The 15,328-nt window shown below is 30.9% G+C and overlaps 1 protein-coding gene and 1 long non-coding RNA gene across 5 annotated transcripts; both read right to left on the bottom strand.

The window, feature by feature from the left end:
• Window positions 1–1,233: 1,233 nt before the first annotated feature.
• LOC128159047 (uncharacterized) lies at window positions 1,234–8,316 on the bottom strand. Of its 4 annotated transcripts, XR_008240089.1 has the most exons (6): window positions 8,096–8,316; window positions 5,286–5,492; window positions 4,750–4,799; window positions 4,583–4,657; window positions 3,757–3,918; window positions 1,234–2,254 (listed from the first exon to the last, which is right to left on the bottom strand). It is a non-coding gene; the product is annotated as an uncharacterized LOC128159047 (long non-coding RNA). The 4 variants fall into 4 exon arrangements; XR_008240087.1 differs by lacking the exon at window positions 4,750–4,799; XR_008240088.1 differs by lacking the exons at window positions 4,583–4,657; window positions 4,750–4,799.
• A 517-nt stretch (window positions 8,317–8,833) lies between these two features.
• LOC128159043 (uncharacterized) lies at window positions 8,834–11,027 on the bottom strand. The gene is made up of 4 exons (XM_052822084.1): window positions 10,916–11,027; window positions 10,568–10,803; window positions 9,836–9,986; window positions 8,834–8,994 (listed from the first exon to the last, which is right to left on the bottom strand). Exons 1-4 carry the CDS (start codon window positions 10,998–11,000, stop codon window positions 8,888–8,890), a joined length of 579 nt encoding a protein of 192 aa, XP_052678044.1. The 5' UTR covers window positions 11,001–11,027; the 3' UTR covers window positions 8,834–8,887.
• Window positions 11,028–15,328: the final 4,301 nt, after the last annotated feature.

Here is a 15,328-nt window from a genome sequence, read left to right as displayed (position 1 = left end):
CTGCATATGGTGTTTTTGTCTCTCATTTAGTTCGATACTGATAAGCAAGGGCATGCTCTTCATAAGAACAGTTTCTAAGGCGAGGCAAGCTACTGACAAACAAGTTAATAAAACAGGACTATCAACAGCCTCGTTTGAAGTCATCGTTGCGTAAATTCTATGGCCGATAAAACGACCTTGTCAGCAAATACACTCTGCCACTTGGTCGTAAGCTGACTGACGTTTTTCATACCATTTGTTAGACAATAATTAATCTCTTAATTGTGTATGGACTTTTCCGTTTTCCCCTATTACGACAAAGAGCACGCGGCAGGTGTGACCGGTCAGCAGAAGATGCCCATTCCTCCGTGGCACCTGAACCTACCTCCATTTTTTTAAGAGGTCCGTGTTCCCTCTGCTTCTGTTTTGTAATGTTCCTTTGGAATTTTGAATTTGAACACTAATACTGTTCGTTATCGCCACATGTCATTTGTTAAATAACGACTAAAATTAAACATAAAAAACGCCTTACGTAGGACTGTTGACAACATAAGATACATTATATATAGTGATCAGTTTGTTGCATTTCTTTGTAAATGAAAATGACAACAACAAACTGTCTTAAAAACCCATTTAGCGAAATACAAATTTTGCAGAGCAAAGCAATACGGACCTCAAAAGAGATGAAGATGGGATTAGGTGCCTAGGAGGAGTAACCATCCCCTGCCGACCGGTTATAATATATCAATACTACTCTTTGACCCGTGCGTGTACGGGTTGACATTGCATATGATATCGGACATTTACGAAATAGATACATCGACACACCGTATTGTTGACATTTACATAACCAAGCTTTAAGCCTACAATAATGCTATCAATTTCACTACATTCTGGTTAGCTGTGTTAGTATCACCGTATTTCCTTTGATGAACAGAATATACGACAAATTTCAATGAAAATTAACACGTTCATGTTTTTGTAATAACATTCTGAGTTTAACCATGCAAATGTGATATTGTGGAAAAATAAACTAAAGAACCTCCCGTGATTTAGCGTGAATGTAATGCGCATGCGCAAGATTGTAAAATCCAAAAAATTCAGATGATTTCCGGATTTTTTAAACAAATTTTCGTAGATTATTAATTAGCGAAGCTTGATTGATAAAAACATAAAAACACATTGGTAATCTTCAAGTACCAATAATGTTTAAAGTATATAAAACAATAGACAAAACTCTTCCGATTTCTCGGTATTAAAGCCCCAAAAATCGAGTCTTTTATTTTAATATAGTAGTATAGATGATATCAATAAACTATACAGTAGATTTTTCTTAGTTTTTATTCAATCCCATGATTTTACTTGCATATGAATCAAAAGATTTAAGTAATTATATATTGGGGGAGTTGTATAGTAGCAAAAATGTCATAAGGTGGAATATTAAACTTATTTGCAAAAAGGTCTCTCAGAACTGATAATAGATAACTACAATGCAGTTGAAAAAAAATTTTTCTATTTTAATACTGGGGTTTCAGGGACCTTTTGTTGATCGGAGCCAAAAAATCAAATGTTTATCTTAATACAACACAAAAAAGAAAGCTACTTATACGTGTATGCAATCATTTTTAAAAACGAGTTTCATGGTATATTATTAGGTAAATTCCTTTCTTTTGGAGTTATGTTTAACGTTTCAATGACCCCTTTATTGTTTAACTCCACTGCATGTCGGAAAAAATTTATGTATATCAAGCAAATAACAGCTTAACTTTGTACAAAGTAGATTTTAAAGATGTAATTTCCATAAAACTGTTCCAAGCTCAATGTTCCTTTTTTATTCAAGCAGTAGACAGGTAAGTGAATCATCAACTGCTCCTGTATTCGACAACTATATTTGGCTGGGATATAATAATAGAGTCTTTTACCTTTGTATCATTTTCAAACAACGTCTGTAGAAAATAACTGTGCAGTCTTTTCGATCATATCAAACGTAACTGTAGACTCTGAAATTAAAGTCTTTCAGAGCTAATATATGAAGTTTCTGTGATTGATGATAGATCGTTCGTCATGAGTGTGTATGTAGTGTTTGGTACGACAGAAATGTGTTCTTCACTATATTTACTACAATCAGGTTGTTCATTCCTTGATAAACCATCTAAAGAGTTTCTTCCATTTAAAACTGTTTCGTCGAGAGACGCGACAAGAACGCCTCCGTTTTCACCAAGAGTATAAATAGGATATTTTGCCAGATTTCTTAGATCGTTTTCGGATACTTGACCTAGACATTTCCAAATAAAATAAGACAACAATTTATAAGTAGAAAGTAGTCCGTAAAGTAAACTTACATGCATACAGGAAGGAAATGTAGTCAAACATTTCATTAATGTACAAACAGATATTTATTGCTTTAGAATAAGAATATGATTAGTCTATTATTTAGAATATGCCCGGACCCCATCCACCTAAGCAATTGAAATACTAAGAGGGATAATCCAATTTTTTAACAGCAAATAATGATTACCATTAATTGCTGGCATCAGCAACTTTTGCTTGATTTGTAAAGAAAGTCAGATGACTTACAATGAAACCTTCAAAACAATATCGGAAATCATGTAAGAATCGCATGTCTTAATATGCTTACATAAACGACATATAGGTAGACATCGACATCGGTATCTCGAACTAAGGGGACTTCAACAGAACTTCGGGATATATTAAGGGGTTCGAGAAATCCGAAGTTGCTTTCCCGTTTTGATTCGATGACGTTCTTCTATCAAGACGTGTTTTAGTTCCGGTATATACACTAAACTCTTCTACTACTCATTAAAGAATAATCAACTGTTTGAATATATATTTTTAGCTGTGTGTTTTTATTTTGTAAATTCATTTCAATAATTGAAAAATCAATCAAATTATAAAATAAATATTTCGTTGTTTTATAAGCCTTCACATCCTTTTCATTTTCGACGGTTTACAACTTTGAATAGGAAAACGCACTTGCCTTTTATTTACTGAAATTAATCTCATAGGAAACGAAGAATAGAGATTTGAAAATTAAAAAAAAAAACAATATAAATAATCTAGACTGAAAAACACAAAGTATATTTTTTATTATTGCAATTTTTATATTATTTGTGTTTGTGAACTAACAAAATGTATCTTTCATTTATTCATTACGCTGCATCTATAGTACGGGGAAACAACCCGTATACGATAAAACAGAAGTCCCTTCACCCACTGTGTGTCCAATACTTAGACTAAATGTTTTTCATTAGATTTTCCTATCTCAATCATGCTTCATTGCTAATAATTCCGTAATTTATCGATTTTTATGAAATTGACAGTTATCAATGTTGGATAGATTCTCCGTACACAGTGTTTTTATTAATCACATTATCGTACTCGTGGCTGTATTTTCATCTGAATTCTATGATAAGGTACTATATGTACAAAACATCTAATATTAACATACATCGTGCAGTTTAAGGTACCATTAGTTTTAAAAGGTCTGAAAATTCCCGCGGTCGGAAATTTTTGAAGTTATGACACCAATTATGTCCTGCTGGCTGGAAAAATGGCTTTCAAAATATTTCGACATAAGCGGGGTTTCTATATAACCGTATTGGATATATCAGGTTTTTTAAAAAATCATTTATATCGAGAAAACGATTGGGACCGGCGATAGACTTTGACATAAGCGGGGTATTTGAGATATCCCCTGTTTGAGATACTGGTATTTACCGGTAATACAAACTAAAGGAGATGTCATTTTGTACTTACTGTTTTCATTGCTAGCCATTTGCTTTTGTGTCAACCCTTTTATACATTTGCAACATTTGTTTAACCACCTCTTTCTGACGCAGGCTACCACAAAAACAACAAGGAACAACCAACCAAGAAATACCAACAGCATAAGATATGCTGTTGCTTCGCCATTTCCAACTGTGGAAAAAAAAAATGAAAGATGACAAGCAAATATTTCACATTAAAGGAACTGGGATACGATTTGAGATCAAATTTAATTTTATATATATATATATGTATATATATATATATATATATATATATATATATATATATATATATATATATATATATATATATATATATATATATATATATATATATATATATATATTTAATAGTTAACTAGTCATTTTGAATCATTGACCAAAATTTGAATGTTTGAATTAAAGTCAGTCACAGGTGGTGTACAAAGACAAGAATTCAATGTTTTGTGAACAAATCTCGGGTCAAAATTGGAAATAATTCAAAGAAATAATTAAACATTTTTGACAAAGTTATTCTTGGCAAAAAAAAGTTAACTGATTTTGTGTAATAATAAATGCTATTATTAACAATGAAAGCAATATTTGATTGAAAATAATACATGCATAAACAATATCAGGATTCGAGCTTCGTTTGCAAAATAAAAAAAAATTAAATTCTTTATCTTGCTAATAAGTCGATAGATGACTTTCAAATTTTGAGAATGCATTAGTTATACCCATAGTAAACATTCAGGACATTAGAATGGAAAATGAAAAAATTGAAATTTTTTAGCTTAAATCGTGTCGAGGTCATGAGTTCGTGAAAAAATACTCACGGTTAATTTTTTTACGCATATTCGAAAACAATGATAATTCTTCGAGAAAGCAAACAGATAAATGAAGGCCAAATCCTAAAATTATAACAAAAGGAGAAAATTAGAATACATCATCAACCTTTTATTTTCTTATTCATATCATATTATTTAGAAAAAGATAAGAATACCTTTCAAACAATTTGCAGTTTGCACTTCTCCCGTAGTCTATGTGATTGAACTTAAAGCAACAACATGTATATCATGAATATTATATTTACCCCAAAAATGCTTTTTGAAAAAACTTTTATGAAACAGAGAGTAAATCTGCACGCAGCTGTTTTCACAACATGTAAATAAAATTCAAAGTGCTGAAAGGACGAATGCGCTAAGCCTGGAAAAAACTGCTAAAATGTTAGTAAAAAATATATGGGTTACACGTAAATAAATATATTTGATTCGGGATTTGTTCACTGCTTTTGTAAAATTGCAATTACTCAGTCAATGAAAAAGAACAGAAGATAAGTAATATATACAAGTTTTCTGCTGATTTTTATTGACTTCACATTTATCTGACAACCATTTAGCTATAAAAATGATTATCAAAAGTACCTTGGCAAATTGCGATGTTAAATTAGAAGATAAAGAGTGTAGAGAAAATTAAGACAATACGGATCGCATCATATATATACTTTGTATGATTGCAACTTTTTCATTTTAACTTTACCTAAGATATTTTCCAATTGCCGCACTCTGCTCCAATAGTCGGCACAAAGATGGGTGTAAACCTCGCAGACCTCAGGCTAGACTGGTCCCCTATCATAAACTGGTTCCCTATCAAGTTACATAGGTATTCCTTTGGCCAGGGTATCAGAACACATACCAGAGCACGGATTCTCCTAGAGAGCCCGTACCATTATATTTTTATGTAATCCTGTATACAGATGAATTTATAATATTTTTACTTGTAAAGACACTTGGAATCCATACTGTGGAATCATTTCACTTCACGGGAGCCAATTTTTGTGGATTGTGGGTATTTTGCTTTTTCGTTGGAATTTAATTTCGAAGATGCTTCTGTTTTCAGTTTCAATCAAGAAATGATTTTATTGATTTTTCTTTTGTTCAAAATATCAAAGGGAAAATTGACCGGAAATCTTTATCAAGGCGCATCGATGAAGAATTTTCCGGCCAGTTTCTCATTTGATACGTCCATCAAAAGAAAAATATCAAATTCATTTTCTATCATTTTAAAACATTTTAGAACATTTTTAGATCACAAAACGTAAAGTGTCATTCATCAAAGTTGTAAATAACGCAACTAAAGCGACACTTATCAATACACAGCCATTACAGCAACAATATTCCAAATATATGCACCTTCAGCTGAAGCTGAGGTTTTGAGCTGAATTACGAATAGAAAGATGAAGTCTGAGTCGGCTTAATTAAAATGAAAGAAAAATGCATGCGATGGCTTTTAATAGTATTCACTGTGCAGCAAAATTCGTTAAAACTGGTTTTCTTGCGAGTTAAATCGCTACAATTTGCAACTTGGCATAACCAGAAGCGCCAAAATTATGTCAAACTTATAAATATTAAATAAGTAAGAAAACCAACTCTAAAATTGAGCCATCACGAATTCGAATGATTTCACAGTACATATACTATAGTAAGTAAATTACGTTAGATATCAAAAAGTGATATTTGTTAGGTGATAATGTCTTATTTAACAAATTGCTCAAAATCATTTGATGTCATTACGTTGTTATATAACTGTAAGATTTGACTACACTTTACTAAATTAATACGACAATAAATATGTTTACATGCGATCATCGACGTCTGAGCAGTTTGAAGCAAAGTATCACTATACATTGGTTGATACTTGCATTTGCTCTAGTACATTAAGTGACTCGACAGTAATGGGTATTGTAAACATATTTCAATGATTGTTTTTAGTCTATTTTCAAAATTTATATCTATTCAAATAAAAAAAATGTTTCGTGAAAAATTGTGCACAGGAAACGATGCCTAAAAATTGGATTATAAAACAGCAGCACAAATTATCGTGGAAAAAGTGGTAATCGAAATACCTGCATTTTCATATAAAATATTGTGTTAATAAAGCAAACATATTAGCTCAACTCGTTATGGGTAGAAGAGAGTCTCGTGCTGAATACCAATAATTAATGACCACGGGCGAGTCACTTATAACATATAAGTATCCAAATCATCGGCACCTAAGAATAGGTGATGGCCTTGTTTGAAAGGCAAGCTGTTTTAACAACAATTAACACTCTTGCTGAGCAACAAAACAGGTCTACCAACCGTTAATTTTAACTGACCACTTAAATTAAGCAATACCAAGTTTAAGGACTTAGGTTTTTAAATTAATCAAGCTGGGTTACCAGTATACTATTTAAAAATATTTCTATGAAAAAAAATTACTTAATATAAAACAAAGTATAAATTTTAAAGTTTTTTCTTTACTCAATAATAGTTTATAGCTAAATAATTCAATATCTCATTTAGATCTGATGGTTGACCATCCAACTATAAAACTAAACAAGTTGAATATGTTCGCCATGTTTACTGCTCTTGATTCGTGTTGTTTCAGGACAGCCAATGAAAATGTAGAAGCAGATCGTATTTTATAAATAGGAATTTAGACGTTTTAAACATAGATAACGTGGAAAATATGATTTTTTTAAATTATACACTCTTTTCTTAATGATGATATTTACAGATACTTTATCAAGCCTATCCAAACTATAAGCATATATCCCATAAAACCAGGCGAGAGTTTTTACGGCTGCTGAAAAAGAAGACTTTCTGGTGTGTGTTTGTTCTGACTTACATGCATTAATTAGTTTTTTCACTCTATTTTGTCTAAAAGTAAAAATGAAGATTTCAGACTGAAATAAAACTTTGAAAAGTGATAAAAAATTTAAATAAAACAGTTTAGAGTGCTCTTTAAATTTTGAATAAGACATAATCTTATCTATATCTAAAAATACCTTACCATTTGTTCCGGTCGCGTAGTGTTCTTAACGCCTGTCTTTAAGTTCACTTGATTACATAGTGTTCTTTATGCCTCTCTTGAAGTTCACTTGATTACAAATACAGCCCTGAGTGTCCTTGTTATTTGATTGTTTATATAAGTCGTACAACGATGTACATTTTTGTCCCTTTAAAATATGACCATTACACGGTATTTTTTTTAACTTAGAATACAGTTTCAAGAAGTTCACTTGAATTTATCATTACAATTAACAAAGAAAGAAAAACACTTGGAAAACACTGCAGTGCAGTAAAAATAAAAAGTAATTCCTCGATGTTGACAAAATAATGGAGAAAAAGTTTTCAGTTTTCGAAAATAACCAATTACGGCTCTTCAATGACACAGACCATTGGGCTAAGCAGTTAAAATAAATATACAATGTTAAACGACATAAACATTAAGGTTTACAATAAAATGGAACACTTGTAGCAAAAAAACCAGTGAGTAAGGTAACATACCCTTGTATATGCACTTACCTTACATTTATCCTTACTTCTATGTCTACGTTAGAGTTTGACCGAGCCTCAAAATCGTTTGTCCTTGAGAACCCCAATTGTGTCAATTGTACCTGATATAGTTACTTTCTTTCAAATAACCTTGGGTATTCCGCAGTTTTCAACGCAGTTCCAAAGACAAGGATTATGTAAATATACCAGGTGATCGTAAATACCTTCGTTTCTTGTTTTTGTGTAATCCGGTTTGCAATGTACAAACACACGCCTGATAAAGGTGAAAAAAAATCCGTGCATTCGTTTATAATGACTCTTATCTTTATAAGTATTTGCCCGTAAAAAAGGATCGAGATAAATATTTTGATTTCTGTCATTCTTTTAAGTCTTCATATTTCTGGATGCAAAAATGTATAAATGTTATAATTACAAAAAAAATAAAAACATACATGCATTTTACAAAAGGAGTTATAGAATTATAAATGTTATAGGCGGAAGACTTCGTAATTGCCTTTTCTCAGTGACAAAATCAATATCTACCATGTAGATTGCAAAGTACTTTTACCAGTATTGTATTATCAATATAACGAAGGAATAAAAAAAATACGGTATCTGCAAAGGTTTCAAACAATACCTTTGAATATTCCATTAATTTCAAATTCACATTTATTGTTTCTTTGTTTTAAAGAATTTTTTAAAGTGAATGCTAAGATATCAACTTGTTATAGAAAAAAAATATCATACAATATCATCAACACCAACTTATTACTGCATGAATTTTGTTTAAACGAGGGCAACTAAATTATTTTGAAATGAAATTTAATATTTGGTTTTATTTTGGATATAGCGGTATAACTTATAAGTTATGTACAACAGAATTAGTCCTCCAGTGCCTCCACCGATCGAAGCAGACAGAATCAGAACATCTAGGTAGAAAAAGAAATCGATGAATTAGCAAACGAGATATCTAAATGGTAATTGTAGTTATATTTTTGAAGAACTTTCTAAAACCCACATGTAAAACACAATTTTGTTCGATTTTAATATATACGAGTTCAAAGAGACATTTGTTATCATTTTTTATTGATTTACTTTTTGCGATCCATTTATTAATTAATTAAAAGAAAGTTGTAACTAAAACAATTAAATGATTTCTTGGTTGATTCAATCGCGATATGAAGGTAGCGTTCAAAGCAGAAACAAAAATTACATAAACCGCTTAATCTGGTTATGTTCTTTTTTCTGCAGGATTGTTACTATCATATTCCGCACGAATCAACCAACCCAAAAAATATAGAATTGTTTCAATATCACGCTTTCATTAAGAAATATGTGATACATTTATATTTAAAACAAAATACCTGTCTAGTTTCAATTTTGTCTTTCAAAATATGTACCTTAGAGGTTAATAAAAGAGTCTTAAAACGTGTCAATTAGTCTAAGAATTATATGATGACATTTGACACCCTAGTTTATATGATTTGATAAACGTTTTAAAAACGGAAATACAATTCTGTCAGTGCTAGTATGCATGAAAGCAGTCCATTTTACTATCCTTATAGGCTTTTACCACACTCGACGTTAATCATCCCAATACCTTTCACTTAAACCACCTTTATCAAGATCCGGAAATTATATTTCATATCTAACATATGCTCACAATATGTCTTGACTTAAGCAAACACACTAGTATAAAAAATCTCTTAGATATCACTATCTACTCACAGTTCCACGATACATAAGCAATACTTTTTATATCATACTCACAATCTGTCTCAAGTTCGGCATACACTTTCATTCTAAATTTGACGTTTTTTGTTGTGTTGGCATTGGTGTTTGATTTGATCTGTATCTTGAACGCGACATCTGTATACTTGTTACAGTATGGCGAAGGTGGCATCACAGTGCAATTAAACACCTAACAAGAAGATGATGAAACATATATATATAAAACTAAAACTAACCAACCACACGAACAATAAAGTAAAATATTGTCAAATTTTCGGAACAACCTGTCCCTTCTTCAGGACAACAACAACGAAAACTACATATGAAAGAAACCTCTACAAAATTAGCACTAAATAAAAACTAAATAATATATAAAAACTAAATAATATATAAACACCGGATCGGAACGTGGCAACTACATCTTTGTATTAAATATTTAAAGCCCGAGAAAGAAAAATTCCGTCCGACGCAGCGGACGGTCTGTGTAGAAGTGCTAAAAGATAACGCGAACGAAATCATTTGTATATACTGCTCCTTACAATAAAAGAAAGTCACAAACAATACTTTAACGAATGGAGATTTCATTTTGAAACAATCGCTCATGAATGACAATTGACAATGTTTACCAGAGGATCAGTTATGTTTTATCAGAATATTGCAAAACGGTTAAATTTGGAGAGAAAAAAAATAAAGTTTTACTGATACTTCATTATGTAAAGCCAAAAAGAGTGAAAAAAAGATGATAAAAATATTTCGGATAATGGTCCTTACCCCAATTTGGTCAGTCGCGATAATGTATCCAAACCAAATGGCACAGTCTGGGTCCTCATAATGTAGAAGGGAAACACAGACCCTGTAAGTGTTTATGCGTGAAGAGTCCCCGCCACTAAACTTCATCATGCTACAAAGTAACGGGTCTATTGGAGTACCGTCATAGGTCACGTGATAAATAGTATCCGCACCAACTGACCTTTGACTGAAAAAACAGGCATCTTTGTCGAACGAAACTGTTAACAGAACCAAAAAATTGTTTATATTGCACATGTTTTATACTTCTGAAATTGTTTAAAATTTAATACATTACAGATGTATTTTGATATAATTAAATTTCAATCTGACCTGTGATATTTGCTAAAGAATAGCAAACAGATGGTAAAATCAAAACTAGAATAACAACACAAACAGTCCTTGCTTCCAACATCATGACGATGTTTCTGATTTCCCAGCTTGCATTTGCAGTCTCAGTAGAAAGTTTACCAATCAACGTAAGATATTCCAGCATATAAGGAGTGTTCCATTACTTCTATCTCTGATGCTGTTCATCCTTTGTTAAGCCATAGTGTTCCTTTATCAATATCTCTTCAAAACAACTTTCTTTTAGATACTAATGATTCCCCCTAAAACATTATATAAAGGACGGCAATATTGCTTTTGTCGAATGAATATCGACCTACCAGTTCTAATATGAAAATATATTGAAAACCTCTAATGTTAAACAGTATCTTTATATTAAGAGTTTTTCAACATTATGAAAAAAATGTTTCAATATACAATACCACAAACCTTATATTAATCGTTTTCGTCATTTTCACCCAAAAATGTACAGAGTAACGAAAAAATGTTCTAGCTTTTAAAAAAAAAAACCAGTTTCAAACAACGGAAATTTTAATTTCATTTTTCATTAAATTATACGTATATTGTACATAATCTTTATTCATTTCACAAAAACAATAAAAAAGGAAACGAATTAAACAAATATGTTATAAGGCACTCGTATACAAAGAAAAAACACCTTCCCGTTAATTTTGTCATTTCTTTGGCAGAAGTTCTTGAGAAAAATATTTTAACCCATTTTATTTTCTCTTTCTTTTTCATCTACATGTACATGTTTTTTCCTTTAAAACATGTCATTTATTTTCACAGTTTATTTTGTAAAAATTATATGAATATCTACAGCTTATCAGAATTTGTATAGCTGATCATTTTTAAAGATAAATATTTCCAGCAGTATACGAGAACAAATCTTACATTAATTATTAAATGTATATACTGGTATACTTGGACAAAATTCACAATGTTCATAACACTCTTATAAAAATAATAGTTACTGTATTCATTTATGGAAACATGATCATATTTTAATTTAACTAATAGTGATATTCATCTGAGGGTCAGAACCGGAAAGTCCTACCAAAAACACAATGTCAAGATCAGAGTGCATTCATTCCTGCAAATGTGTTCGGAATGTTTTCTTTGTCATATATAAGTATGTAATAAATCAAGAGGTGCTCGAATGAAAACATGCGGGACTTCCCTGAGATTTGTTCAGTTCCTGTGAAATTTTGAGTGGAAGTTTAAGTATTCGGACAATATTCTCAAAATACATAAGTTCCCGTCGTTTTTCTAATCAAATTCTACTTTGATTTATGTTAAAACATGAAAATCTATTCAGAAACATGTCATATTTCATCATCTAACGGTCATTTAAACTAAACGATGATATATTTAACAAGGTTACCGTTCATGTTCGACCACTCTACACGTGGTTGAAAATATAAACGTTGAAATGCTTAATGAAACCATAACCATGCTTAAAGCTTTTGGTGTGCAATACCATGCTCTTTAAAGAAGAATGGAGGTCTGTCGTGTATAAAACTTACTATATCCAATTATAGCCAAATTAAAGGAACATTCTGCATAGTTTATTGATGCTAGTACTCGGTCAGGGGCGGATCGAAAATTAATCCTTAGTGGGGATCGCTACTAAGCATGTGAATTGTTGCAATAGCAGAAAAATAACTTCATTTTCTATTGCCATGTTTATCTCTAGAACTCATTTTATCCACCAAATAATGAAGATAAATTTAAAAGATAAATAAACGTCTAGATCTTATTTTGGACTACAAGTACCCAGATTGTAGAAAATAGACTATAAACACGAGGCATGGTTTTTACTGCGAGACTGAAAGATCCCAATAAAAACACGCGGTCTTAATTTAAATGACAATAACATTCGCATGGGTGATACGAGTGTCTTTAGACACTCGTATCTTCAAATCACTCAGTTCAAATTTATCTTCGATAAATCTTCAAATTTTGAGCATTTCTTTCAATGATTCTCATTATGTAACACAAGGAAGCTATTTTCCTTCCACTATACGTCACAAACATATGCAAAGTGTAAACTCAATCATTTGTTTTAATAAGGATGCTCTCATGACATCGTTGTGGCGAGAAAGCGCTTGCCAATTTTGCAGACAGCAATTGTTGAAAACAGATGTTTTAAACAAAACGTACATTGCCTAATTGAAAATATGTTAACAGTTACCTGCAGATAGGCAACCATTTGCATGATGGTATAATCTTTTACTGCAATCACATTTTTCTTTGCACTGATTTCAGAAGAAAGGATACGGGCAAAACTGTCGTTTATTTTATTCATGATATCATGAAGAACAATCTTTAAACGAAGAGTCATTTAATAAAACATTTTTCAATAATAAATTGACAATCATTTGTTATTTAAAACCTACTTTTTATTTATCTCTAGGGTGCTTGTTATGTACTTGTACGTCAATATGTGCATCTAAGGATGTCAATTTATATTCAAACTGTAAATAATTCACTTTAAGAGTGGTTACTTTTTTATTGCTTATGATTTAACGTGAGTTTTGTCTTTACGAAATTTAATAATTTTTTTACCTAAACGTTTTACAAGCATAGTATACATGCTCAATATTATTTTTAAAGTTTATGTTATAACTTTGCCAATATCCTCATCGGTATTTTTAAAAGTTCTTGGACATTTTACTTACTTGCATGTCATACTCTGAAACAATAGCTAAAATAACTGCCACTGATCCAAAAGCAGACAAAAATGTAAGAAAACAATCAGTCATCATTTCAGATTATTTTATGAGAAAATGTGTAATTTATTATACTTTGCGTTCGATGGTTTTTACTTTGAAGGAAATTAAGAACAAAGCGGGATGAACGAATAGAACCATACTTAATTCCACATATATTTTTCCTTATAAGAGTAATTCTTTCGCGTTTTATTAAAAGAATGTTTTTTAATGTATCCTCAATTATCTTAAAATATTAGAGATGCAACAGTTTTGTACAAAGAATTATCTGCATTGATTAGACTCTCAATTTATTAATCATAAAACAGGGTATCTTTTCAAAATATTGCACAGTTTTAGAAATGTCCATTTACTAGAATCTGTTAAAACATTACAGTTTTAAGGTCGTACTAGCAGCTAATAAATACAAATAAACAAATATCTGGGTAACAAAATGAATGGGACAAACAACAAATGAACGAACAATCAACAGAGTTTTTGAGATGAACAGTATGGGTACTTGTACTTAAACGAACAAAACTTAGAATATAGGTTTTATTACATCTATTTGAACGATTTCAATGTGGTTTTTCTTTCTTTATTTTTAATACCTGTTTTGTAATTGATTTTTTTCATCTTTTTTGATGTATGAATTAAATTAGGAAAACAGTATGGCAAAAAACGAAAAATAAAACGATTCATACAGCTCGACGACAAAAACTCTATGTTTAAATTTTATTGTTTCTAAAACGAAAAATAATACTTTTTAATTAGCGTTTTAAAGCTACGTTTATTTTCATAATATCGCTGCCGTGCCTAGAATAAAAATTCAAAACAGAACGAAAACAATGTGTATTTTCCTACTTGAACTGGTTTAAACCATTGAAAAAGCCAAACAAAACATTGCCTAAAATTAAGGTTAAAAACGATTTAACTTATTCTGTTTTGGTTTTCAATTCATTACCTTTAAACCATAACGTTGAAAGAAAAGACAAAGACTTTAATCTGAATTTTCTACAATAATTATGTTTTAGAATATATAAGTAATCGCATCTTTAGACTTGCGGAAATCGGTATTTTTTTTATATTAGAAATTATATGAAGACTTTTATTTTAAGCATGTATGCACGTGAGGAAATGGAGAGACCAGATAAACAAGAGGCCCATGGGGCCACATCGCTCACCTGAGCAACAATGGGCGTTCAAAAGATATTGTGCCATATGGCCCTCGGTAGAATAACAAAATAATAAATATTGTAAAGTATTCGAATTTTACACTTATTTTTGCATACACGTAATCTTTGACATTGTACCTTCATGAAATACTGTTTTTACACAGAATATGAAAATCCTACGCAAGATATAAAACTAAATATTTGGTAGGGGTAAACTGTTAATTAACTTCTAATTCCCTGTATTTTCGTTCTGCCCCCTCCCCGACTTAATAAAGCGAACAAAATATATGAGAGCATATGAGTACATTTTCTTCCTCAACTACTCATAGTTATTGTATTTTATCAAAAAATCCTACATGTATATATGTGAAGAAGAAAATTGCACCTCAATGCGCTCAATTTCTCAAATTAAAAATATTCAACAATTTAATTTGTTTTCTCCATTATAATTAAATAACTGTTGTTTACCTCGCGTAAACACGTGACTTTAATAACTTTACTCACACTTGATT

This window comes from Crassostrea angulata, chromosome 8, assembly GCF_025612915.1.
Source record: "Crassostrea angulata isolate pt1a10 chromosome 8, ASM2561291v2, whole genome shotgun sequence".
In the NCBI taxonomy this organism is placed as follows: Eukaryota; Metazoa; Mollusca; class Bivalvia; order Ostreida; family Ostreidae; genus Magallana; species Magallana angulata.
Note: the sequence above shows the minus strand (reverse complement) of the source record. Positions and strands in the feature narration are given on the sequence as shown.

Excerpts from the sequence above, each read along its gene's own strand:
- LOC128159043 (XM_052822084.1), bottom strand. The coding sequence starts at position 11,000 with ATGATGTTGGAAGCAAGGACTGTTTGTGTTGTTATTCTAGTTTTGATT. Across the intron at positions 10,804-10,915 it reads TTCTTTAGCAAATATCACAG|TTTCGTTCGACAAAGATGCC; the intron begins GTCAGATTGAAA and ends TTCTGTTAACAG. Across the intron at positions 8,995-9,835 it reads TGCCGAACTTGAGACAGATT|ATGTTCTGATTCTGTCTGCT; the intron begins GTGAGTATGATA and ends TTTTCTACCTAG.